Source organism: Diceros bicornis, chromosome 21 (assembly GCF_020826845.1).
Source record: "Diceros bicornis minor isolate mBicDic1 chromosome 21, mDicBic1.mat.cur, whole genome shotgun sequence".
NCBI classification, from domain to species: domain Eukaryota; kingdom Metazoa; phylum Chordata; class Mammalia; order Perissodactyla; family Rhinocerotidae; genus Diceros; species Diceros bicornis.
The window spans coordinates 20,064,815-20,092,450 of NC_080760.1; the positions used below are offsets into that span (position 1 = coordinate 20,064,815).

The window sequence follows — 27,636 nt, forward strand, 5'->3', positions numbered from 1 at the left end:
TGAGGAACCCTGAGCAAGCTAGTTAATGCCTAGAAACAGTACCTATTCCATTGTAATAAGAGGTTTGAGCAAGTAGATAGATGCAGAGCTCCATGCGCCTGCGTGCTAGGCACTTGGTTAGCACTCAATAAATGCCAGCTGCCTCACTGCTGCTGCTCCCAGCAGACCCAAGTCAAAACTGGAATTGTGCAGGTTTTGTGCAAATTTCCTAGTTCTGACTGTTACCAACTGATTTGTGAGCCAAGGTATATGCATTCATGCCTTGGGAAACTGGGAACCAAACCGCTGAAATGAAAAGATCCAAGAATCAAATTCATTTCTCTTTCAGAAAAGGGGAGATAACAGATGTGAGCTTGTTGATGTTGAGTAGAAAAAGGTTCTTATTTGATTTTTCCATTTTATTTTAAAAAGAAGTTCCAAATGGTGCAAACCGAAGTTCAAAAACCCAACTCTTGCAGGCCAAGCAACTCACAATTAGGTACGAATAACATGGACCCCAGGACTCCGGGCAATAGCAAGCGCTATGTACAGCAAAGAATGCTTATCACCTTTTTGTGCCATGGATGTTTTTTTTTTTTTTTTTGTGAGGAGATCAGCCCTGAGCTAACATCCGCCAATCCTCCTCTTTTTTTGCTGAGGAAGACGGCCCTGGGCTAACATCGGTGCCTATCTTCCTCCACTTTATATGGGACGCCGCCACAGCATGGCTTACCAAGCAGTGCGTCGGTGCGCGCCCGGGATCCGAACCGGCGAACCCCGGGCCGCCGCAGCGGAGCGCGCGCACCCAACCGCTTGCACCACCGGGCCGGCCCCTGTGCCATGGATGTTTTTGGCAGTCTAGTGAAATCTGTGGACCCTTTTCAGAATAATGTTATTAAATAAAGTACATAGGATTACAAAGGAAACTGATTATATTGATATGCAGTCATCAAAATAACAAAAAAGCACGTTTGTGATTTAGGAATATATGTGCTCCTTACTCATGATTAAATATCATGATCTCTGGGTACAACTAATAACTACTGTGATTTTGAAGTATGAAGGATGAAGGTACTCAATATTTTGAAATATCTACAGAATTTTAATATGACATGGAAATATCTATGATTTCCATTGGTAATAAAAAGACAAGTACTGCTAATATTACCGTACGTTCGTAATTGCAGGTAATGCTCAGTTCCAGTCCTAGGTTAGTGAAAATAAAGATGGATATTTTCCCCATGCAAGGTCATGGACGTGCTCTTGGGGCATCTGTAGAGCCAGGTTAAGAAGCCCTGGCTTAGAGCAGCCTGGCTGAGGAAATGGCCTCTCCAGAAACGATGCTGAAGCAAGTTACTCCTCAAGCATTTTCTTTGCTTTGCTTTTGCCTCAAGCTTTCTTTGCCAGCTGTGTTAACTGAGCAGTTCTAGAACCCCAGGGAGTGGGGAAGGTGGTGAACTCACTTCTGAGAAATGCCACACCTGGATCATCCTTCCTTTGTCCCTTCAACAAGGCTTCACTCAGAGCCCTCTGGGTGCAGAACCAGCGCACATCAGCCTCTCTCTCTTGCTGTACGTGTGCAGGTGTGGACACCAGGAGGCCTGACAAATAGCATGGGCTCCAGGCTGGGGAGGAAGAGAGCTAGAAAGTCAAAATTCTTCCAAAAGGAGACAGTGTCGAGCTTTGGGGAAGAATGACGAAAACTATGTCAACCCTACATCAGTCAGAGTATCTCACTAGATTTGGAAACAGCATTAAGATGCTCAAAGAAACCTACTAGTATTAGAGTTTATGTAGGCAGATATAACATAGCATCGTCCTAAACAGTTACTGAAGGAATTTGAGTTTCTGAGGAAGTGATGCTGAGCTTCGATACAGCCAGGGTTCTATAGGAATACTTCCAAATGATTAGGCATTTCTGGCAACTTTAAATTTTTATTTCTAATTTTATTGAATTATGATCTGATTTGGCTTATCTTTGTTGTCCAATACATGATAGATTCTCTTTAGGAGATGTGATGTTTGTGTGTGTGTGTGTATCTATATCTATATCTATATCTATATCTATAATATTAAATCTAGTATATTGATTATGTTATTCAACTGTTCTTACTTATTTGTCTATTAGATTTGTCCAATTCTAAAAGAGGTATATTGAAGTATTCCACTGTAATTAGGTTTTTTCCAGTTTTCTGTACATCTGTAATAATTTTCACTCAAGTGCTATGTTATTGGATGTATGGTTTTAGGAGTGCTGTACCTTTTTCATACACTGTGCTTGATACAATATCAAGCATGTATACACTGTAATGATACAATATCATTACACAATGTCCATCCTTTCCTCACCAACCTTGACTTCTGCCCTGTCCAGTGTTGATCTCATCTCTCCCATCTTCCTTCTGTTGAATTTGTCGGGTGTGGCCATCCACCAGTCATCCCCTTATTCATCACATTGGGTTAAGTGTTTTCTTTCTTTCTCCTCATCCTTCTTTTATCTTTTTCTTTTCTTTTTTACCCACTCTGACACTCTGGCTTTTAATGGAAAAATGCAGTTCATTCTAATTTGGTATAATGACTGATATACTTGATTTTATTTCTTCCATCTTACTTTTTCTTTATTATTTATCTCACTCTGTGGTTTCCTCTTCCTTTCTCTTTAGTTTCACAGTTGGATTAAGTTGCTGTTTTTCACCTTTTCTTGATTCTTTACTTTTCCTAAATTGTTTCAATCACTCCTCCTTTATATTTCTCTATGATTTGAAAATAAAATTTCAAGTTTTCCCACCAATGCTCTCTACTCCCCAACTCCTCTTAATGAGGTGAGACTTCCAGAGCTTTTGTTTCCCCCCTCTCCTCCTCTCACTAGGATGATTCCTTGAAGTGTTTACCCCATACTGGCCCCACAAACTCCCAACTTCTTGATGTTGCTGAGATAGTTTAATACTTTCTTTCTAGGAAACAGATTTTTCCTTCCATTATGTCCTTTTTAGCACTTATTTTACATTCCCAGTCCATCTAACTAGTTTCAGGATTCAGGATACCCCTCCTATCCAAAAACATGGGTCTTCTATTATCTGTTTAATTATTTCCTCTTCTCCACCTGTTCCTTTTTCTCTATCTGGGACTTTGAGTATTCACATCTCTTATGGCCTGCCTCTGTTCTTCAGATCTCATTTCTTTTCCTTCACGATTTCCATCTATGCTCCGTGTCTTTGCTTTGCACTTTGAAATTATTTTTCTAGTTGATCTTTCCTAACACTGTTGGTTTGCTGTTCTGACCACCTATCCTTCAATTCATTTACTGAACTTGAAAATTGTTTTAGTTCAATAATCACATTTTAGATCAGAATTTTGCACGTAGGTGCTGCACAGCAACCTTCATAAGTGTTTTTTATATTCTTCGTAAGCGCTTTTTTATGTTCTGTTCAAATAGATGCTTTCAACACGAGTTCTGCCATTGTCTTCACCGCCCATAGGCCGTGTTATTTTACATACCGGGCTCACTCTAGCTTAGTTGTGGCTGTGGGGCAATCCCAGCAGCGCTGGAGCAGTGATGAGCAGCAGGCAGAAGGCTTGGTCCCCAGTCTCCTTTTGCTCTCTCAGCCCTCACCCCACCTGTTCCTCTCCTTCTGGGCTTATGAGGGTGAAGGAGTTCTTGTGCAGTGGTAGGGATAGACGGGGGGCACCTATGATTCTCTGTAGAGTAAGCTCTTCCCAGCATCCAAAGCTATTCTGCCTCTGCTCTCGGGCTCTTCAGCCTTTTTCTAGCCCCTGCTAGACTGCCAGTGGCCCAAGTCCCAAACCTCAGCTGCCCCAGCCACGTGTGAAGCCCCCCCGCCCCGCCGCTTGGCTCAGAAGAGGCAGGCGGATTGGATTTGGGAGAGAGAAGTCCTGAAAGGCGTTTAGGGTAGGTCTCTCCAGAATCCATCTCTCGACTGTTATTACTTTGCATTTATAAAAGTGAGTCACAAAAAAAAAAAAAAAAAGAACAAAGTGAATCACAATCATTGCAAAAATAAAATAAACAGTACAGAATTGTGCAAGATAAAAAGTAAAAGAATCTCCTTGTTTCTGTCCATTCTTCCAGGGTAGCCACTGTTAATAGATTGGTGGTCTTTCAAATATTTTCTGTTTACTTACTTACATATATTTTATACATACAAGTGGGGTCACGCTATATATACTGTTTGGCAACTTTTTTTTTTTCCCCTTAGTGTGTTAGGAACATTTTTTTCATATAGGCTTCCCACATTTCTTTTAATGACTGCATGGCTTTCAACTGTGAAAATATCAAAATGTGCCTAATGGATGTTTGTTAGATACAGTTTTCTCTATCGTGAACAGTGATGCTTTAAAGCTCCGCGTACATCCGAGTGTATTTCTGCGGGCCAGGTTACTAGATGTGGAATATGTGGGTCAAAGGATATAGGCCTTTTAAACTGGAATAGCTTCTTCCAAATTACCTTCCAAAAAGGTTGAGCTCTTTGCTCTCCCATCTATGGAATATGATTTTCGCTGTTTCTCATACTCTGGCTGACACTGTATTATCAATTTTTTAGTTTTTGTTAATTTGATAAAGTAAAAGTAGTATCCTACTGTTGCTTAAATTTGAAATTTTAAAATTAGGAGTGAGGTGGTGTATTTTTTCATATGCTTATTGTCCTATTGTATTTAAAGCCGTGAATTACTTCTTTGTGTTGCTTTCTTCCTTTTCCCATTGAATGATTAGTCTTTTTCTTGATTTGCCTGAGTTCTTTCTCACTTAAGGAAGTTAGTTCTGTGTTCCATTTGTGTTTCAAAAATGTTTCCTCATATATTTGTCTTCAGCTTTTTATGATGGTTTTTGCTATACTGGTATTTTTAATTCAATGTTGCTTTATCAACCATTTAACCTTTTCTTTTTCAGGTTTTCTCTCTTGCTTGGAAAGATCTTCCTTACTTGAAGATGATATCTATACAAAGCATTGACTCATAGTTTCTTCTTGTACTTTTATGGTTTTATCTTTTACATGTAAATCTTTGATCTATCTGAAATTTATTTTGATGTAAGTGAAGAAGGAATCCAGCTTAACTTATTAAATTTTTTCTATATGGCTGCCTGTTCAATCCAACATCATGATTACAGTCCATCTGTTTCCAACTGGTCTGGAATGATGCCTTCAGCATAGATTAAATTCCCATGTGGCTGGATATTTTGTTGAATGATTGTCAAAAGGGAGAGCCTTGCAACTGAGGTGTTTTGAGAGCTTGACTCATGAGTATAGGGCACTAGCGCCCAGGAACACCTCTGAGAGAATGAAATTGGAACTTTCTTTCTTGCCTCTGCTTGGGCTTCCCTTCCGTGCTCATCTGCCTTTTTGTTATTGGTGTTACAGATATCTGAGAAATATGGGCTGCCTGTGGAGAAGATAGCAAAGCTTTACAAGAAAAGCAAAAAAGGGTAAGAAAGAAACTGAACTTAAATTGACTTCCAAATCAGATGTCTACATAGTGCCTTTTAAAAAAATGTTGTCTGTCTTTTGCCTACCTTTCATCAAAATTGTGTGTCATCCTTCCAAAGGATGGCTAGCAGCTTGCAAGTACGATGCATTTTGAAGACTTTTAATGAGAGAGGGAGAGTGATAGTGCATTGACGTGATGTTGGTTGAGATGCCCTATTCCAATGACAGGATGGGCATGTGGAACAGAGGGCTCTAGAAGTGGGGAGGGAGGCAGGGTCACTTCTCTGCAGAAACTGGGGGTTATTGGGAATCACAGACTGCTCCTGGGGTTGGTTTCAGGGTGGCACAGTAGGAACAAGAGGGGTTCGGGGCATACAGGATTCTTCTGAGGTAATTATTAACAAAATGATCCAAACGATCCTTGGACCTGCTTGTTCTCAGTGTTAAGAACAATAGCTCTCATTTATTGGGTGCTCAGTAGGTTCCGGGTCCTCTGCTAGTGCTTTATCTGCATTGGTCTGTTATTCCTCACCACTCTGTGAGGCACATTCTTATCCTTAATTTACTGATGAGGAAACTGAGCCAGATGGAGGTTAAACATCTTGCCCAAGGTCTCATGTTCAGTAGGCGGAACAGAGATTTGAACCCAGGTCTGTGGCCCCAAAGCTCAAGTGCTTAGCTCCACATTCTGCTATCTACCACCTCCAGTCCTCCTGGGGCTTCCTGTGTATGAGGTTCTAAGAGTAGAGGCTGCAGGAGCTAGATTTAGTGCCAGGAGAGGGTCTCCACTGAGTCAGCTTCCAGGGCTATTTTCCTACAAAAAGCAGAAAATCGGTCTTTAAACTCTTCTCTGGGCCTCACACATAAAGGAAATTGATGAGCAGGCTTTCTGAGTGATGTGATCTCTTGGTTGATTGGGAGTCAAGCAGGAAACCCTCTCCACTTGAGGCCTGGAAAGCTCGCTAAAATGCAGATTACAATTCTTTGCAAGGTCAGTGCAATAGGTGGGTGCATTCCTTTGATGGTGAGGTTTGAGCCATGTCTCAAGGTCTTACTGCTGGGCACAAAGCCTCAGTGCAGATGGACACGCCGATGGTGCTAACATTTCACTCTCGTTGAGCGTCGTGTCAGGCCCCGGGCTAAATACTTTAATCCTAACAAGAACCTTCTAAAGCAGGATTGTTATTCGTGTTTTTGAAAAGAATAAACTGAGGCTCTGAAAGGCTAAACAACTTGCCCGATGACACATAGCTGTAAAATGATAGAATCAGTTCTTCATTCCCAAACTGAGATCTGTCTGACTTCAAAGAATGGGATTGGCCCAAGGACTTCTAAATCATGGACAGACCCTGGAAGTTGTTGGTTTTCTTAAAACTAAATCCACTGGGGATAGTTAACCAAGGAGTGGGTCACAAGTGGTTAAGTCTGAGCTTCAGAGTGAGGCAAAACTAGTTTCAAAACCTAGCTCAGCCCCGAACGAGCTGAATGAACTTGGGGAAGTGATTCAACTTTCCTGAGCTCAGTTTTCTCATTGGCAAAATGGCGACGATCACACCTACCTTCAAGGTTGCCGTGAGGATTAAATACAAGGGCTCTGAAACACGGGAACACATTACACGCTCAGCAAAGGCTAGCTGCAGTTCTTGCTTATTTTCCTCTTCCTCCTAAGTGCAAAGTACTTTTTTAAAATGCATATTCAAGAGGCAGTATGGTTTAATATAGCAATAGTTAGGGGACCTAAGTATTTAGCTCCTGGCTCTGTTAATAGCAACTCTGATTTCAGGCTCTATTAACTGCTCTGGGCCTCAGTTTACCAATCTATAAAGCAGGAGGGTTGAGTTGAACGATCTCTGAAGTCCTGTTTAATAAGGTATCATGAGGTTAGTTCTGAGAAAGTGAGGCTTTGCTTTCCTCACACTGCTTTCTGGGGAAAGAAAATATGAGGGTCTTCTTTTCCTGCCTTTTCTCTTCTCTCCTCCACCCCTTGCAGCCTCCCTTAAAAAGAATGGCTAAGGGAACCCCCAGCCTGGAGCCTGCCCTTGTGCTGAGCACGTTGTTCATTGCATCTTTGTTTCTCCCCCGGCACCCCTCTGGCAGCATCTTGGTGAACATGGATGACAACATCATTGAGCACTACTCGAATGAAGACACCTTCATCCTCAACATGGAGAGCATGGTGGAAGGTTTCAAGATCACGCTCATGGAAATCTGAGTCCTGGTCTCAGCATCCCCTTGGCAGGAGCCCTCAGTGCATTTCTCCCCGAGAGAGATGGAGGCCCCAGAACCCACAGACCCCCCTCCCCCCATCGCACACCTGCTGTTACACAACCGCGCTGGGGAGCGGGGCCGGCCACAAAGCCCTGTTCCTTGTCAGTGTGTTTGGCTCATCTACCAGCTCCTTCTGTGGAGCTGAAGCCGAGCCCCTTGGGAAGGGGCCTTGCACCTGTCAGATCCTTATTTATTGTCCACCTTTCTCCAGAGCCTGGGGTCCAGGCCCGCCAGGGCTCTGCAGGTCACTGCTGGCTCCAGATGACACCGTCCAGAGCCCTCCCCTTCAGGGGAGACACGCCAATCCATTCATCCTGAAGAACTCGGGAAGTCTTGTCCCTTCTGTCTCACCTTTCCACTTCTCCTGAGTGGATGGACAAAACAAGCTGCTTCTCGGCGCAGTCGTCAGAGGTGGGGTGAGAGGTGGATGCCCCTTTACTGGTCAAAATCCTTCAGGTTGCTCTGGGGAGGGTCATCTTGCTAAATACCTCCAGGGTTCCTAGCGAGTGGCCACCAGGCCTTGTACGGGAAGACATTCAGCTACCATGTAATTAGTAAGGAAGGCAGAAGGTGTGTCTGGCGATCATGTACATAGTGTTTATAATATTGCAATAATATATTTTACCTGTGGTATGTGGGCATGTTTACTGCCACTGGCCTGCTGGAGGCACGTACCTGAGGACTCTGCTTTCTACAAGAGGTTTCTGCCTCTGTGCTGTTCAGGAGGTGAGCTGGGTTAAGGATGTTGTTTTTGGGGTGTCAGGTGACTGCAGCGGGGGCCAAGATGGACGTTCCAGTGGGCGTGCCCGGGGTCTGGTTCCCTGTCCACAGAGGCAACCCTATTCCCTCTCCAGGGTATGACCACCCTGGACGCCACCGTGTTCATCTATCTCCCGGTGATGTGCTTTGCTTGACTCTCCTTCTCAGATTATCTGAGGACCCAGCTCCTCCAGCTTTGGTGTCAGCACTGCCCGAGCTTTCTGGAAAAACTGCAGGGGGTTTGCCCTCAGGGCCCTGTTGCTGGGCCACTGCAGAACTCGTGGCTATCATGTGGCTCCTGGCCACTGTGTAGTGCCTCACAGTTTACAAGCATGTCCTTCATCTCAAGTGATCCCCTTAAAGCCCAGCTGCGGTTCTGAGAGCAGTGCCAGCAGCTCAGCTCTGAATCCACAGGCAGACTGCCTCCTGGGCCTCGGCCGGAGAGGAAGAGATCAGTTGCCTCTGCTCCAGACTGCTGGATTTGGAGGGAGGGTAGGAGTGAGAATGCCCCAGAACTCCGGAAACCAGCCTCCAGAGAACTGGGAGAGAGGGGTCTTGTCCTCCCGCTCCATGCCCTGGGAGATGAAGAGGAGAAAAATGCTTCCCTAAACAATCACGAGATCCTGACCCATCCTGGGCCGCTGTTCTCTCAGCAGGGACAAGTGGGGGTCTAGGGTTTGCATTCACCCATGTGGGTTGAAGCACTAGCTTTTTGGTAGCCAGGCACATCCCCCAGCCAAGGTCCCGGATCTAGGACAGGTTCTATGTAAGGGCCTAGATCTGTTTGTAAAGCACTTTGACGTCTTACCTGGGGGCTCCCCCTCCAAGGGCTCCCTGCCCCTCCACCCCGTCTGCCCCTGAGGCCCGGAGCAGGATGGAAAAGCTGCTTCCAGCCCAGCTGTGTCTCCTTGAGGCTGCAGAGGATTTGAATGGAATGGAGAGCAGGTGCTGTGCCTAGGAAGATCTCTCGGGGGTGGTAAGGGGGCCCCTTTCTATATGTCTTCTGGATACATTACTCCTCCCTGTGGTGCCAAAGGTTTGCATCCTGGATCCAGCTCTTCTCTACTCGGTGACTGCCATGCCCTAGAGCAGCCACTTGGGGACCCTCCTGGGTACTAATGGGGCTCTGTTCTAAGATGGACACATTCAGTGTTGGAAATACATGATGTACTATGCACTTCCCACACTCCTCGCCTTCGGGGTGGTTTCAAGCATGATTGGCAGTCGTAATGGCAGATACTATTGGGCTGGAGCATAGGACTCCAGAGCAAGGAAAAGACAAAATTCTTGGCAGTCTGACACAGGTTCCCTACCCTTCTCTCTGTAGCCTCTGTGGAAAAGTGTTTGCTCGGCATGCCCTCAGCAGAGGATGAATCAGAGATGCTTTTGTGTTTGTCCTCGGTTCCTGAGCAATCATTATGGTGACCACTGCCAGAACAAAGAATATGAGGTCAGGGCCACCGAAGAGTGGTTCTGAGTGTCACCTCCCATCTGATCTGTCTCTCTTCTTGACCACGTCCCCTCTGCATTCTCAGAGTGCCCATGGCTTAGCTTTGAAGTATCCTACGCTGTGTATGTTAGCAGAGCTTTGATGAGCGAAATTTCCCAAGCAAAAACACTCCAGAAAGATAGGAAAACTTGCCTCCTCTTTTTTTTTGGTCCCTTAAATTAATCACACTCAAATAAATAAGCTTTTTCTTTAAAGTCCATGTAAGATGAGGGACACATGAAACAAGTGTTTTTCTTATACATACCCAAATTACTTAGACTTTACAGGTGTTTGGAAATTGAGACCAACAGAAAAATGCAGTCAGATGTCCATCTTGGCATTGGATCCTAAAATACTAAGCGTGTTCCAGCCCAGAAACTTAGGGAGCCTGAAATGAATCAAACATTTATTTTCCTTCTTATTTAAAATCATGAAAATGCAAGAGAAACAGAGGGTTTGTGCCAAATTCTGTGAACGGCCCTTTCTTAAAGTTAAGTGAGGAAGATTGACGGATGGACAATTTGCTCTTGTTTAAAAAAAAAAGGCAAATGTAACTTAATAGTTTTGTAAATGGGAGAAGGGGAATCTATAAACTATAAATACAGTTATTTTATTTTTTGTACATTTTTAAGAAGAAAAAAATAAATATTCATAATGTAAGAGTAATCGACAGTGTCTGGTGCTTTCCGTGAGGTGGGTGTTGGGGCTCTTTGCCTCATTGGAAAGAAGGCTTGGTGTGACCTGGAAGATTCTCGACTCCTCTTGGGCACCTTCAGGTCCTGGGCTTCAACACAGCAGGCATTTCCTCTTCTGGCTGCCTTGTTGAGCCCACCCCAGGGTGAAATAAGAGGCCTGAAGAAATCAAGGGGCCTTCAGTGTGACCATGACGGGCCAACACATAGTTATTCTTGACGACTTCCTCAGCGTGGGGAGTAGGGTCTATCTGTCCACTTCTTCCTCACACCCAGCTTACTCACCCCCACTTGAATTATCACAAGAGCTTTCCGGTTCCTTAGTTCATCTGCATCAACCTCTACACAGAGGCTAAAATCATGTGGCCGAAACTCCAATTTCATCACAACAGTCCCTTGCCCTGGAACACAGAGGCTCGCGCTAATATCTGTCAGCTCAAATGCAAACACCCAGATTCATTATCCAAGTACTTATTGGTGTTTCCTCAGTGACTACCCACCCACACTCCTTCAACCGTCACCCATGATTATTTCCCGAGAGCCTCTCTGTTCCAAACAAGCAGCGTTTCTACGTTCTTCCACATCTCACATTCTGTCTATCCACGTCCATAGCTTCCAAATCTTGGCTAAAAATTTGCCTTGAGAAAGCCTTCTCTGACTAACTTCAACCCCAGTGGTATCCCCAGCAGCCTCTATGCCTGGACCAGTGGGCAGAGAAGAGGATGCTGGGAAGTGCTTATTGAGGAAGCTTCTGGAGAGATCATGGGATTAGAAATGGGCCACAAGGCCTTTTTGTCATGATCCCTGTTCCACAGCCTCAGGGGGGGTTCTGAATGCATTCCCCCAGAGGCTCGAGGCCTGCTGAGGATGCAGCTGCTCTCCACATCTCCCCTGAGACAGCCCCTCCTTTGGCCTGTGGCTATGGTCCTGCTGTTTGGTGAACTTTGCTCACCATGTATGCCACCCCCTCTCCCACCTCCCTGTACTGGGACTCTGGTTGGGTAGGTGAGGGTGACCAATTGTCAAGGCCATAGGGTCCAGTACCAGCTCTTGCCTTCGGCTCCCTATACTAATTCAGTCCAGTCACTATGAACCATGTGCTGTGCCCCATGCTGAGGACAAAGAGGCAGGTTAGAGCAGTCTGCCCTCAGAGGCGCTGATGTACAAAGTGATAATGGCCTGGCATCATCAGCATAATAATAGGGGCTTACCCTGGAGGAGTCAGGGCTCTGTCATCACCCCACTCCTTAGGCATACAAACCACTCTTCCCCTCAGCCTTTCACAACGTGATGAACAGTCACCAAACGTGAACCCCACTTTGGGAGAGCTGCCAACTCCAGTGTCTGAGCCCATGTATCTGAGAGTCAACAGGAATGGGGAAGGAGATGGTCATTGTGTCAGTTCAGATCCTCCAAGAAGCAGAAGCCAAGATGGGATTAGATGTTCAAGAGATTTATTGAGGGAATTCATGTGAAGGATAAAGGGGAAATGAGCAGGAAGAGACAGGGAGAACGTGCAGACTGACCCCTGCAAAAGGAGAGAGGGAAGGAAGCTTGGGCAGGAGGAGCCTCAGACTGCCTCAGCCAGGCCCATGGAGAGTCCCCCAACAAAGGTCACCTGTGGGAAGAATCCCATTTGGGGCAAGAATGGCCCAGTTCTAATACCCTTGCTATGGGCGGTCATTGACTGGGAGAAGTCCCGGTGATGTGGCCTCAGAGTGAACACTGAGGTGGCTCCAAAAGTTGCAGCTGGAGCCTGTCAATCAGTTGTGCTTCCAGCAGCAGGTTCTCGTAACGGAAGATCTGAACCGGCACCTCTGTGGTCACCACAGCCAACCCCTTCTGAAAAGGTCTCCAAGAGAGATTCACTGGGGCTCTACTTTTATAAGTAAACATACTCCAAGTGAGTTTTCTGGTCTACCACCTTAGTATGATACACCCTGTGTTCCAGGGGGTCCTTCATCTCTACACTTCTCTGAGTTCTGCTAAATGGGTGCATGGGTTCATTTCGGAGACTCAGGAATTCTAGGAAACACAGTGGGGGGCCTCTGATCAACCAGAAGCAGCGAAAGATGAAGGGGATGTCGACAGGACACTAACAGCAAATGTCACCTGCTTGTTCCCTGGGTAGCAAACACCTCTCATGCGCCACTCAGGAAAGAACTTGATTTCTGCTCTGCCATCAGACAGAGGCGTAAGCTACTTTGTAATTGTTTTCAAGGTGCTGGACCGAACTTACCAGCTGAGCTGCGAGCTTGGTCTCCTACTTCCTTGCTAATAACTCCTACCACCCCTCAACATACACACACTTCCAAGAATATAGGTCTTGGTACTGTGTTGGGTTGCCATTAAACACTCAATGTGAGCTCTATAAAATGGTTAAATACTGATATTGGAAAGATACATTTTGAGAGATTCTGTCCATCTGTCTGTCTACACATGTGTGGTATACTGGTAGCAGAGCTGTGAGTAATAGGAGTATGCAGGCCAAGCTGCCCAGAATTTTGAAGTATTTTCACAATCTCTTCTAGAGCTCTATTAAAATGCCATCCATCTCTCGGAATAGTGCTGAGAAAAGAAGTCATGGAATAAGCCTCCCTGAGGCCCTGGCCCCCTCTGAGATGCCCTAGGGGGTTAGCTCCACACTGTGGAATGTTCTTAGAGGGATCATTGTTTGCAACCCCAGGGATGTCTGGGACCATGCATGGCACATTAACACCCAGTGCAGCAAGCGCCCAGGACCTATGTAAGTCCTGGAGACATGGTCAGCATTCAAGTGTGCAGAAACCTGTTTGAAATGCGTATACCATGGGTTATACACTTGGCCTGAACATCTTTTCACTCTGCAACCTTCTCTATTTTAGGTGGGCTCAATGTTCTTCTTGTTGTTTCTCCTTTCTCTTCTTTCTTCAGCTACCTCAAAAACAGAAAATTTCAGGAGAGTGTTGAGCATCCTCCGGACAAAGACAAGAGAGGCGTGTGTGAAGCATCTCCATTTCTTCCAAAGACAGTTCTTGTGATCTCCTCCCTACCTTGACTGAGAGAACACTCGGTCTCCTTCTCAACTGGTGTGTACCCTCCATGCCTGAACTAGGCTGTGAGGGGATCCAGTTGGGTTGAGGTGTCGGGACAATGCCCTGAAAATAGGAGCCTCAGGCTTGGAAATTTGCTGGAAATTGCCAGATTGGCCTCCAACAGGTGTGGGAATACAGGCTTCTAATCATGTTGGAGGCTCCCAGCCACCTTCTCACCATCATTGCAATGAATGACATGATATTATTCATGCTCAACACTCATGAGTATCAGGGCCATTGTGGGTCCATAGAGAGAAACTGTGTGAAGTGGAAAAAGACTCCCCTCCAGGCCAACTCAACTCCTACATGAAGTCTAGTTGGCCCATGAGGCACCTACACTTAGCCCCTTTTTCCTACATGAATGGCCTTCTGTGCTGGAGGCAGGGCCAGTGACAAACAAACACCATGATCTGAACTGGCTTGGAGGGTGTGGGCTTTGTATCATGTCTTTTCTATTGACTCTTCTCCAGACTGAGAGGTGGAGAGAGGGGAGAGGAGGATATTAATTTCCCACTGAAGAGGAAGTTGCCTCAGTTTCTCCTTCTATTGTGCCTAATGTTCGGACTAGAGTTTGCAGCTGCAGTTGTGAAGAAGGAGAGGATGTGAGAAGAAAATGAAGGCCAGGAGTGGAGGGAAGTAAGGAAGCCCATATATAGACCAAGAATGCTTTAGGACAGGGCTTTGGGCTCAGCAGCCCCTCCCATCCTCCCCTTCACAAACCCTGGTTCCTTGTGTCTCTAGGGCAGAAACCATACCCAGGAGGAGGCCAGTGTCAGCACCTGGACCCTCACTCAGGCACAGATTCAGCTGGAGCAGCAGTTAGGCATGGAAACTTCATGTCCCAGACAATCATACTAAACAATCAACATGCTTGAATGGCAAGCTAGAGCGACACAAAGTCAGCTGATATACAGGCCACTTCATATGATGGGACTTACAGATATACATGTTGTTAAATCCACTTGTGGAAGTGCCCCCTGGGGCATATAAATGGGATGAGACCGTACCCTCAGCACCCCTTCCCCACCCTAAACAAGAACATAGACGGCTACTCTGGATCATCTTTCAAGTCGTAAGTCACTTTATTCCAGTCCCTTGAACATCACAGGCTGGCTTGATTTCAGACAGAACAGACTCCATTTCCAGAGGTGTCTCGACGCAGCAATGACAATGGACAGCCCAGCACAGGAATGACATAAACCTTTAGGCATTCAGCCTTCCGGGTGCTGCTGAGTCCCTTGGCCAAACTTGAGTGCATTGGATTAGACACACAGAGGCCTGCCTGGGAAGGAGGAGAGAAAAACAACCTTCGAGAAAATACAGCCACAGTCAATGGCAGGCCAGGACAAGGACTATTTTGGTACATCCCAGGCATGTTGGCGTTCATTAGCCATGCATCTGGCTTGTTGTCCTTCCTACGCAGCTGGAGACCCTCTTCCCTGCTCCTCACTCCAGCTCTAGGTTCTAGGGAACAGAGTGAGTCTGGCTCAACAAGATGTCATGACCGAGGCAGAGCCCAGGTGGGCTTTCCCAAACATTAACTGACTCCACCGTTTAAGGAGAACTAAAAGGAAGAATTAGGCCTTCAACCCGGAGCAAGATAAAGTGGGACACACCTCTGGAACACAACCGATAGAGGTGCTGGGCCCCCTCACCCACTCTGCTGCTCTCCATGTCTTAGGTTAATTCCCTATTTTTCAAAACCAGATTTTACCACTTGGCCCATGGAGGAATTTGGCAAGTCTCAGTACAGAACCACTATGAGAAACTGACACTCGGAGGAAGATTATGATTATTTTACCAAGTCCAGGTCTCAAAATTTTACCCTGCAAAGTTGGTTCATTTTAGTCAACCACACAAATTCCAATTTTTGCTATCAGTTAAAATGGACTCAAGTAACACAGGAATCTGGAGGTTAGAATGGGCTCAGCATCATTTTCCTCATAGTTATGATGTTTATCTTTCTGTGGTTCATGGTCTACAGGAAGTAGCTTGGCAACAGACACACCCACTGGAACCTCTCTGCCCTCTCTTGGGGCAGGTTCCCCCCATTTACATCCTTGAGTATTGGGGCTTCCCCTGCCTACTGTTTGTGAAAATACGACTCCCCTGTTACCAGCAATTTTTACTTGTAAATTTCAAGTTAGTGTGTATGAGGTCACCAGACCAAAGAGCAACTCAAATTTGTGCTGTCACTTCTAGAAATAGAAATCTGCCTTCAAAGAACATGATGATAAAAAATACTTTTGGATTCCCCACAGTGGGCCTTGGAAATCGCACACGCACTTGCCCATGCCTTTTTCTTGGTGAATCAGATGATTGCCCAACCTCTGAGTCTTCGAAGGGCCACTGTGGCATGGAAAAGTCAACATTCCAGATATGGCTCCCTAACCAACCACATGGATTAAACCATTGGAAAGTCCCGAGAAGTTATGCTATATTTTTTTTCCGTTCTACAGAATATTGATCTGCTGAGAAAAACATCACACCTCCAATCTAATACTATCAATGAGCAGCTGAGCTGAGAGCAAGCCATTGCCTCACATCTCTCATAAATATTAACCTTCAGTGGTGCTCCAACTGACATAGCCCACTTACACCTGCTCTGCCTTATTCTCCAGGCACTATCACTCTGGAAAAGCATTCAAAATTAAGGTTGGGCCCTAGTCATGGTTACTTTGTACTTTTCTGGAATATATAAAATATACCTGTTGATTGGTGCATTTGTGCAAAGACAGATATGACTTTAAAACAAGACATAGACATTCATTATAGTTGGCTTACTTCACAATAAGCTACTAAAAACAGTCTTCTGTAATAAGATTGTATTAGTGCTCACTAAACATGCATTTCATTTAAACAAGGCAAAACACTTAATTTGGTCTGCAACACCCGATATTTTATATACAGCAGTCTTTTTTTTTTTTTTTTTAATCACAATAGGCAACAAGATGGGTCTGGTTTTGGAATATAAGTTACCATTTGTGTTTAATTTCCAAAGAAACTCATCTTAGCTCAACTAGTGTAAACCTGTGAAAAAATAGCTGAGCTATCTTTTTCCTCTATTAATTTACCTTGAAATGTTCACAGCTTAGAAACTGCAGTCTGCGGGGGAAGAGGGCGGCGTGGGCCCCCACCGGGGAATTCCCCAGGTCCCTCTAATAGCCTGGCCCCGGAGGGTGACTTGCCCTTGGGGAATCCAGCATCTGGTGCCATCACCCCTACGGCTGTGTGACAACAGACCCCGCTGGGGAGCTTTCTTTTTCAGACGAGCCTCTGGAAGCTTGCAATTAGAAGCACTGGGACTGGATTGGTTTCCCTTCTCTTGCCTCCCCCAGTCTTCGGTTTTAGAACAGAAACATTAGAATCAAAAGGAAAATAATAATAACGACGAAAAATCGTCAGAACAATGAACACCACAAAGTCTGCGCACGACAGCACTGTCCATGCTCTCCACAAGCGCGTTGGGGCTCTGGCCATTCCCACGAAGCGTCCACGACAAAAGAAGCTGAAGGCGTCACGGAGGAAGGTGCATCTGACCGCACGGGGGACAGCATCACCGTCGATATTGTTTGGCAAAAAAAAAAAAAATTGTTAAAAAGAAAAATCAAAAGGGAACACAAGCGGCTCTGCAACGTGGGGTGCGGGGCTCAGAACTGGCCGGCGCTGCTGGGGTCGCACTGCAGGAGGCGCACTATGGACGGGTCGCTCTTCGCCCCGCGGATGAACTCTTCCAGGGAGAGTTTTCCTAGAAGGCAAGAGGACGGTTGAGGCGGCTGGCGGCGGCTGCGCGAACTTACACTCTTCCCACTGCCTCTTGGTGGCAGCGACGCTCGCCTCCCCCCCGTCTCACTCACACCTGCTGTGACGCCCACGCTGTGTCTTTCCGCTGTGAGACCCGCGGGGCAGGGTCTTGTTCACAGTCGCAAAGCCAGCACGTAGCCCGGCACAGTGCTTCCCGGGAGCCCACTGCTGCCCGGCCCCGGCGCGGGATGGGTGGCCCTTCCCGCCGCAGGCGCCGGCCCCGGAGGGGCTCACTCAGTATTTGTGGGACGAACGGCCCCAGCCCTTATGAGACCGAGCTGGGCTCTCGCAGCACCGGGGCCGTTCCCACGGTGTCCCTGGGAGCCTTCCGGGCTCCTTCAGGTCACTCGGGTATACTTAGGTTTGCTGCGAGGGCCCCTCGCCCTGCATGTGGGCACAGAGGCCTGCACAGATATCTGGGGGAGGAGCCCTTCTGTCGGAGGTGTGAGGACGGCTGCACCCCCATCCTAGGTAAGGCGAAGGAAGGGTGATGTGCCTGAGGCAGAGGGGTGACCCCCTGGGTCCCTCCCGTCAATCAGGGCACTTTCCTCCTGTCCTGAGGGGCTGGAGCAGGGAGATGAGGCCGCCCCGGACCCCACTCCTTCCCCGTGTCCCTTTCCCTCCTGCGTAAGCTGGAGAATGTGTTGAATTCCCTTCCAGAAGTTCCCTCTGTCATATTTTTTTGGGAGGAGACAAAGCTTCTCCCCCATTCCTGGTGCTTCCAGGAGGGTCCCTGCTTGGGAGGAGCTGTTGAGCATTCTCACTCTGCTCCGCCCTCGTTCTCTCTCGCGGCAGGAGCTGCCCCAGAGAGGACTTGCTCCGCCTGCCCTCCGAGGATCATGGGGTGCCTGCCCTGCTCCCTGCTGCTGGGGGTTTGTGCGCATGTCCTCAGGCTGGAACACTAAACCGCTCCCTCCAGTGAGGCTGAGTCCTCCGGCCTCAACTAGTGCTCTTTTATTTCTCAACTTACTTCAAACCCAGACCGAGGGGGTGCTATCTATTGGAGACCTCACCTACCCACCCCTCAGAGACACCAACAAGTATGTCTTCCCCTTAGCCATAACCTCCTCCCCCAGAGCCTAGTTCTGGCTTAACCAAATTCACTTTATCTACAAGATAGAGAAAGACAGGAACTTATTTATCTATTTATTTTTATTACGTAGAGCAGCCCCCCTCCAAGCTTTGTGTCCTGGCCATTTCTTACAAGCTGTGCCCCTGCTGAGGCAGTGGTAAAAGCGGTGACTTCTTGGGTTCAGAAGGCTGGCGTGAGGGAAGAGAAATGGGAGCGATCGCTTAACACCTCAGGATCTCTGGAAGGAAGGTGCTGGGAACCGCAAGCCAGAAGTAGCAGAGCAAACCCTGCATTCAACCCTGCATTCAACATCTGGCTCTCTTGGCTTAACTACCCATGTGCTTCCAAGTTGACTCCTGGGCTAACTTGCCTGTGGGCCCAGAATGTTCTCTTCAGTCAGAGGCCAGGGGTTACATGCAAAGAGCTTCTACCCAGAGGAATCTGAGGGCAGGAGACTCTAGGCGACGCCTCTGCTCCAGGCAGGAGGGCGACCTTGCCCTCGGGGTCCAGAAGCTAAGCACTGAGCTGTGCACCAAGTCTCCGGGTTGGCTAAGATTCCTCTGACAGCTCTCAGACTTAAACCCCCTCCTCCTTCCCTATACAGCTCCCACCCCCATATTTTCTTTAAACCGAAGACTTTCCCTTGGGAAAGCACAGGGCTTTCAGCAGTGAGGTGCATTCTGGGAGTGCTCACCCCACCAGGGCTCTGTGATCCCACTGTAGCAGAGCCCAGTGGAGAGGCCCTAACTTCTCACCTGGGATCGACACACAGTGAGGGTTTCATCCTGCGGCATCTGGATCTTCTCCCATCCTGCAGCCCTATTCTAAGGAGGGGGCTGGGCGAGAGCAGATCGCACACCCACCTATGCTCCCCTGGAGCTCCAGCAAAATGCGCAGTTTGACATCAGTGAGTTCATTAACTATTAAAATAATCCCGTTTGTTTTGTCTTTGCAAAACAAGCAAACTGTTTGCTGTGCATCAAGAGGCATAGGGGAAATAGGATGTCGTGGCACCTTTTTATAGAGGAAGCAAAGCCAGCAGATCGGCCTGCACCCTACAAACCCAGGTTCTCAGGCAGCTGGTGCCCCGGAGAGCGTGGGGACAGAAAGAGAGGCTCACTCTGCTACAAAGTCTCCCAGCATTCTGTCCACCAGCACCGTCTGGGGCACACGAGTGCATTTGCACATCGCTGACAAGAATTGCTGGGGACGCCCCGCAGGACAGGGGAGCAGGTAATAACAGCAGGAGCCACAGGTGACCCAGGACTTCTTATGGACCAGGCTCTGTGCTTAGCACTTTACACTCAGGTCTTACGTCTACATAAGGTTGCCGGATCTGGCAAATAAAATACAGGATGCCCAGCTAACTTTGACTTTCAAATAAACAACAAATTTTTCGTATAAGTATGTCCCAAATATTGCATAGGGCACACTTATATGAAAAAATCATTTGTTGTTGATCCAGAATTCAAAGTTGATTGGGCCTCCTGTATTCTATCTGGCAACCCAACATCTAAAATCCACTCTTCTTGAGTTTGAAATCCAGCCTGCCTTTTAACTTTGTTCTGCATCCCTTTGTTGGATTTAAATTGTGGGTGGCACTTTCAGAGTGGAACCTACTGGCCACCTCAGTCCTCTCTCCTCTAGGGGCTGAAGGAGCCCCCTTGACCCCAGAAACTCAGCACCTTAGAGCATGCGCAGGAGACTAACCCCCTGGGCAGGCTGAGGTGAAAGCTCTTGGGGTCTGGGTGGAACAACACCAAGCCCCTCCCTGCTCTCTGATTCGCTGGCCTGCAGGGATCCAGCCTGCTGTGGCCTAGGCCTGTCCCCATCTTGGTCCTCCATCTTGCCCTGGCAGAGAGCATGCAGGATGAAGGGCTGTCAGCCGGATCCTTGTGGCTAATATCGTGTCCTTGAGTGGCATTTCCCTGCCCTGCCGCCAGCCCCTCCAGCATCCCCCGCTCTGAGCAAAGCAAAGCAGCCCCGGCCTCCTACCATCTCTGTTGGTGTCCATCTGGCGGAAGATCTTTTCTGTCCTTTTCTCTGGGGTTGACTCATCTTCAGGCATTTTCATTACGGAGGAAACCATTTTATAGATCGCCTGGGGACAGAAGCAACATGGTGGTAAGGGAAACATGGCTTGGTTCAGCACACAATAGCCCTATCATTAAACTTCCCAAATACAGGGGTGAAGGGAATGTCCCCCATTCACACAGGGAGCAGCCCTGTTCCTGCTGATTTGTGGTTGTAGAAAACAGATGCACAGTCCCTGGTGAGAGGAGCCAGGCAAGCAGAGCTTGCTCTAGCAGTGAGACCCTTCAGGAGTGACAACTGGCAGGAAGACCCACTAGACTCTTTGTGTCTGACTTTAATGTGCCTATGAATCCTCTGAGAATCTTGTGAAAATGCAGAATTGGATTGAGTAGAGTGGGGTGGGAGGGCTGGGGGGGCCTGAGATTCTGTGTTTCTAACAAGCTTCTGTGTGATGCTGATGCTGCTGTTCTGAGGACCCCACTTCTAGGAACAAGGCTGTAGGTGACACTTCTCAGGCCAGAGAGACAGGTCGGCGTCTACCATGGGCTCCACCTAGGTCCCTCAAGGATGATAAACACCTGACACTGTATAAGTGTGTGTCCTCGTCTTCTCCTGGGCAGACGTTACCAATCTATCCCAAGGTTCTTTCCCTTGTATGTGGCAATCGCTTCACATTCCTTCTCAGCAAGTTCCAGGGTATCCCCAGGATGGAAATCTGCCATCTGAGCTTCGGTTTAAATAATTATGCAATCATAGGCTTGAGATAAACTGAGTACATCTGAAATCTGATGGGCAAAAGAGGGTTCTACTGAAAGAATTTTGTAAGCAGTACTGAAACTATCTCCCCACCACCTGTGGACCCCCGATGGTACTCAGTAAGAGGCTGGAAGTCCTCGGGTTTTTATTTTGCAAGACTAATGTAAAGTCATTGTTTTTATCCCTAGAGTATGACTTTGCTCATCGGATTCACTTTGGGAGCTTTAGCCCTCGGAAAGAGTTTTAGAAAAAGTAGATTTTTGCCAGAGGATGGGCAGAAAAAACTGGAAAGTTCTGGAGCTCCAGATGCAGTGGGATAGCTGGAGGGAAGAAAGGAAGGCAGAGGAGGAGAAGCAGCCTCCAAATGGGAAATGTGGGAGCAAAAACTGACACTAAAGGCTAAATTTATCTGCTTCACAGTCTTGTTTAGGATCAACCCTACCTCAAGTCCCTAAAATATTCTGGAGAAAGGGGAATAAATATTCTAATCTTAGTTGATAAACTAGGAATGAAAACTGGACTCAGTCTGCTGACCCTTGGGCTGATCACCCCATGGGGACCCCTCAGGCCAGGCTCCCCGAGTCTCCTTGAACCCACCCAAAGCCCTCACTGACCTCCAGCACTCCCTCCACAGGGATTCTGTCTGGGAGGAAGGTCAAGCTCAGAGTTATGACCTTGTCTGGGATTATGGGTGTCACTGGGGTAAACTCAGCCACAGTCAGCTTTCCCAAGAAACGTTCACTGAAGTGCGCTCCAGAGGAGAGGCAAGCCATACTCTGTCTTCCTCCTGGACCCTTACTTGCTGTCCCCTCTAGCCCAGGTCTACACCACCATCTGTGCTGGGTTTATAGTGCCAGGTGCCAAGCCATTTGTGGAGACCTGATTCCTTGGGGGAGCTAGAAAAGGCCATGGAGATAGAGCCCTTTTTACAAATAGGAAAGCAGAGGGGCTGAGATTTCATGGGGCAGGGCGAATATTCAGCAGCAGGAATAGAAAGCAGGAGTCTTTCCATACCCGCCATGTCTTGAGCTCTAGCACTCTCTCTTCAGCTTTCTTGACTCCCACATGGAAGCTCTTCTGTGACTCTTGACCCAGTCAAAGAGGAATCAGTGGCACCAACTGATGAACACACACACACACACACACGCACACACACACACACCTCACACGGATTTCAGGCTTGCACAATCTAAGTATTTTGTTATTCATAAGCCCACAAATCTTAGAACAACAACAAAACCATATCTAGAAATCAGTATCCCACTGGATCAGATAAGCACAACCTCCTTAAAGAAGCAAGAGCTGACACCTTTCAGGAGTTGTAGAGGTGATATGGGAGAAGCATTGATGCGCAAACGATGTTTATTTTTTGCCAGACGTCTTAAGGATGCTCTGTAATTACAAATCCTCAACCTTTTTTGAGGCTGTGTTGTTCCTTCCCCGAGTCTATTCTGGTCTCAGTAAGGTCATCTCAATTGGTAATTCCAGGTGCCACCTGCTTTGTGTTTATGATAGGCCAGTGGGGGCATCTCCCAACTCAGATGCTTCACAAAGCCTGTCAAGACCCCAAGAACCTGTCCAACACACACCTTGGTTTCCTGGACCAGCAGCTTTGTTCACACCCTCCTCTCATTTGAGTGTTCAGCTACTCCTCCCCTCCTTGGAATCCTACCTGTGTTAAGGGCAGATTGAAATGTTACCCTCCTCCAGGAAGACTTCCATGATCTTCCTTCTTCTGCTATGTATAATCCGTGCTAGCAAATGGCTCCATCTAAACCTTTCTTGGATCATTTTATTCCACTCACCCTGAATTGTAGTTACCCAGGACACGCTCCTTTTAGATGCGAGAGTGGCAATCAATCAGAACCCCAATAGTGCCTAACACAGGGTCTTGCACTGAATTGGGCTCATTAAGTTTAGAGAGTTCATTCAGGAATAATTCCCCCGATGGTCTTCACTCATGCTCTTCCTCTCTCTCAATCTTCTTCTATTCTGCTTCTCATTATAAAGTTACCCCTTTAACCTTATATAATTTTCCCCTCAATTTTCCATCTTCTTTTCTTTTTCTCCTCCCTTTCTTTATATAATTAAACATATTCATGTGAAACCCCTTAAAGAGTCTTAGTCTGTCAAAAGCTATGGGCTCGCACCTTAGAAAGCATGCAAACGTGCTCATGGAGACACACTCGCCATTGCAAATGGTTTCAGGGGCTCATGGGTTCAGGAGCCCATCCAGGGACCCCAGGTTAAGAAAACTCCTGCTCGTAATTTACTTCCTCCCCAATTCTCACCCGTTCAAATATTTACTGAGTGACTGCTATATGCCAGGCATTATGATCAACCTAATCCTTGCCCTCATGGGGCTGACTGTTAAGTAATGCAGACAGACATTATTAAAACAATCAAACAAATAAATGTAAAACCTTTGCAGAGAAAAGTGCTACAAAGGAGGGTGTGTAATCTTATGAGATGAGGCAGTGGGGGAATTGGGCCTTGTCAGGAGGGTTAGGGTAGACTTCCCTGAGGACTGATGGTTAAGCAAAGATATGAGAAAGCATAGGACTTAAAGAGGTTCAAGGCAGAGGGAAACACATGTGTAGAACCCCAGGGTGGCAGGGATGGCCAGAAGGCTGAGACAGAGTGCAGGGGACTGTGGTACAGGATGTGGCTCTGGAGCAGGTTGGGACAGACCACTGGGGCCTCACAGACCGTGTTAGGGTATTTACATTCCTCCAATGAGCAACAAAAAGACGGAAGTCATAATAAATTTGATTTTCCTGTTTACACCTACTTCCAAATCCACCTCTATTCCCTTATTTGCAGGTAATTGTGTTCAGAGAATTAAAAATGGTCCTTCATAATTTATTCAACAATTATTTATTGAGTGTCTACTATGTGCTAGGTGGTGGAGATTCAATTGGAAACATGACTGATAGTTGGGTATAGTGATTGCAGTAATGCCTTAATAATTGTCATGAAAGTCCTCACCTAGACTACCTCTGGGTCCCATGGTGAGAAGTAAAACCCACCGGCCTGGGCTTCTTGGAACTCTCAGTCTCTTAAGAGTTGGGGCTCATGAAATTGTCCTTCTTGGGATTCTGATGGGAAAGCAACTGTGTAATAATCTAGAGATTATTCCCCTAATACTCTTGGTTGAACAAATGAATGAAAGACCAAGCAACAAATGTGTGGTGGAAAATGAGGCTCTCCCTCTCAACAAAAAATCTTTAAGTGTTTTAGTCTTTAGCTATTAAGCTAAAGGAGTGGGGTTATGACAGATAATTGAGGACAGGTTAATAAAAAGAAAAATCAAAACAAAACAAAACAAAAATGAAGAATGTCAGGACACTCTTACATGTGCCTATTTGCAAATGAGCCTTCTGGAATAGGGCAAGAGATGCAATGTCTGTGTATATTGTGAGGTTGAGGAGGAGTGAGGGCTCCTTTAAGAGGCTCACTTTCCAGATGGCTCTTTCATAGCACTCAGACTAGATTTTTTGTTTTAATGTGCATCAACTCACAGATAAGGGATTAGTGGATTATTCACAAAACCAAGTCTATGACGTGGCTGGGACCAGCAGTGAGCAAAGAGCTGAGGTGACAAGTCCCAGTGGTCTCAAGAGTAAGTGGATGACAGTCTTCTAAACCACATTTGGGGAATTGTCTGTCCCTTTGCTCCCTTCCCATGGCATCAAGAACCCAGCGCTGATCGTATTAGAACTTCAAAATCTAGGACTCCACGGCACAGGGAGAGAAAGACACAACCCCAGACAGCAATCTGAAACACATTATGTCTTTTATTAGCTCCAGTTTTCCCCTCAAATTTAATGGGATTAAATCACAAAGAGGCCAGGCTACTCCCCTACTTTATTTTTAGCAATGTCAATGAGAGGCCCAGCAGAGACATCTTGTTTTTAATTAAACTTGAAGAGCCCTATTCCTGTCTCTGGGTAAACGCAGAGCTATGGGACACCTAGGAGCCCAGCTTGGCTCTGCTCTACGCAGGCCTGGGACAGCGTCATACCTGTGGCCAGGGGTCTTATCAGCTTCTTCATGGCCTGTATTTTTCTTTCCTTTTCTCTCTGAATGAACCACTTCCTGGAACGTTGGAAAGGAAAGACTCATGTCTGAACGGATAAAGGTTGTGGGATCGACTGAGGTCAGGCACAATTCCAAGAGTGGAAGTTGAACCTTCTCTCTGAAGGAAACCAGACTGACTCTTTTCATCAGAAGATGTAGGGTCGTCGTCTAACGTGACGTCCATGGCCCAACGACAACCGAACAAGGGCAAAAGAAGTTAGGCAGAATAGGGCTGTTTTTGGATTGTAGATAAAGAACAGCATCCTGCTTAGAAAGCTAATACATACCAGGAAAGGAAGATGGAGAGAGGTCATGAGGATCTTTCTTGGACACACTTTTAAAATAGGACAAATATCTATATATCTGGAATGGCATAGTGTTTTCTTGTTTACAGCTGGAAGAATACATTAAATCAGGAACTTTCACAGTGTTCTACCGAAGTGCTTTAAGGACTTTCACAGGCGAGGAGAGGAGAAGGGGAGAATAAGGGCCCTATGCCTTTTCCACCAGAGTACCTCAATTCTTCTATTAGGTTTCATGTAAGATTTCACTTGAAAAAAACAAACTCATCATCGCTCCCCTAAAAAACTTTCTTTTTTTTGGAAAATACCCCTACCATCCATCCTGTAATCAAGTGAAAGACATCTTTGGTGCCTCTCCACCAACTAGCTCCATAGCCAGGCAGTCACCAGACCTATTAAATCTGCCTTCTTAATATTTTTTACATCTATCACTCCTGCCCATTCCACCTGCCACAGTCTTATTTCAAGTCAATGGTGCTACTCATCATTTTTAGATACGGGCAATTAATATTTTTTTCAGTCTTATGCAAAGGCAGCTTCAAACAACCCCTTCCAAAGAGCCCTTTTATTCCCTTAAACAGACTTTCTGGAGCTGCTGTATTTTAGGCCTTCACATTTTTGGGGGGCAATGATGAGTTTGTTTTTGGAATGTTGACTTTGAGGTACTAGTGGGACCTAGTGGAGATGTCAACAGTTGGACATAGTAGAGGAGAAGAATTGGAAGTAATCAGTCTCTTCATCCATAAAATGGGGCTAATTAGGTTGTTGTGAGGATTAAACAAGATAATACATGTATACCAGGTTGACTAGTATCCTGCAAAAATTCATATCCACTCAGAACCTGTGAATGTAACCTATTTGGAAATAGAGTCTTTGCAGATATAATCAAGTTAAAATGAGATCATGCTGGATTAAGGCGGGCCCTTATCCAATGACTGGTGTCCTTATAAGAAGAAGGAAATTTGGACACAGACACATAGGGAGAACGTCATGTCATGGTGGAGGCAGATTGGAGTGATGTAGCTGCAAGCAAAGAAACGTCAAGGATTGCTGGCCACCACCAGAAGCTGGGAGAAAGGCATGGAATAAATTCCCCCTCAGAGCTCCAGAAGGAACCAACCTTGATTTTGGACTTCTGGCCTCTGGAACTGTGACAGAACCCCTTTCCTTTGTTTTAAGCCCCTCAGTTTATGGTAATTTGTCATGGCAGCCCTAGGAAATGAATTCAGCATGGAAAGCACTTGTCACTCTGCCTAGCCCATAACAAGCACTGAGAAGACGAGACTTCCCAGAGGGAACAAAGGAAAAGAGGGCTGTGGCTGGAACTTGGCTTGGGACTATCCATGTTTAGGGAGCAGGAGAAGGAAGAGGAGTCTACGAAGGAGACTGGGAGGGAGCAGCTAGAGAGGGGTGGCTTCGGGTAGTAGGCACTCACTCATGTTGCCAGATGGCATACTTAATGCTGAGTTAACTCAAACTCTTCAACTATAGTGTGGCTTGCCATAATAAGATTAATCTCCTATTAAGAAAGTGATAAAACAAACACAACTGATAAGCAAGCACTAAGGTTAATTCTTAGAGAAAGTCACTAGCCTAAGTAAATGTTTTAAAGAGTTTTCTCCAAGAAAGAAATCTAAGTTGCATTCCAGAGTAACATCTGCGGTCCACACTCATAATTGAGAATTAGGCAAGAGTTTGGAGCTGAATTCCCAGGGGCTACATCAAGATGGACTAGAAGCTCTCGCCAGCCACTCCTCCCTCTTTTTTTCTCATAATCAGAAAAGCACAGTGTTTCAGGTCTTCAAGGCACAAGCTAAAAGTGACATAGTATCTATGACACCAATTTAGAAAGATCTTTGGAAGAAAAAATGCAAATACCACTC

The 27,636-nt window shown here is 46.4% G+C and overlaps 2 protein-coding genes across 6 annotated transcripts in view; one reads left to right on the plus strand and one right to left on the minus strand.

The window, feature by feature from the left end:
- GRHL2 (grainyhead like transcription factor 2) overlaps positions 1 to 10,605 on the plus strand; it is a 157,810-nt gene extending 147,205 nt beyond the window's left edge. For all 5 annotated transcript variants that reach the window (XM_058564731.1, XM_058564733.1, XM_058564732.1 and 2 more), the window contains 2 exons: positions 5,358 to 5,422; positions 7,521 to 10,605. In XM_058564731.1, coding sequence (XP_058420714.1) covers positions 5,358 to 5,422; positions 7,521 to 7,635 — 180 coding nt within the window. In that variant the 3' untranslated portion in view covers positions 7,636 to 10,605. The remainder of the gene's footprint in view (positions 1 to 5,357; positions 5,423 to 7,520) is intronic.
- Positions 10,606 to 14,741: 4,136 nt separating this feature from the next.
- The window catches only part of NCALD (neurocalcin delta), a 388,804-nt gene continuing 375,909 nt past the window's right edge, over positions 14,742 to 27,636 (minus strand). The window contains exons 6-7 of the mRNA XM_058564737.1: positions 20,577 to 20,682; positions 14,742 to 17,453 (exon numbers count right to left, since the gene is read on the minus strand). Coding sequence (XP_058420720.1) covers positions 17,356 to 17,453; positions 20,577 to 20,682 — 204 coding nt within the window. The 3' untranslated portion in view covers positions 14,742 to 17,355. The remainder of the gene's footprint in view (positions 17,454 to 20,576; positions 20,683 to 27,636) is intronic.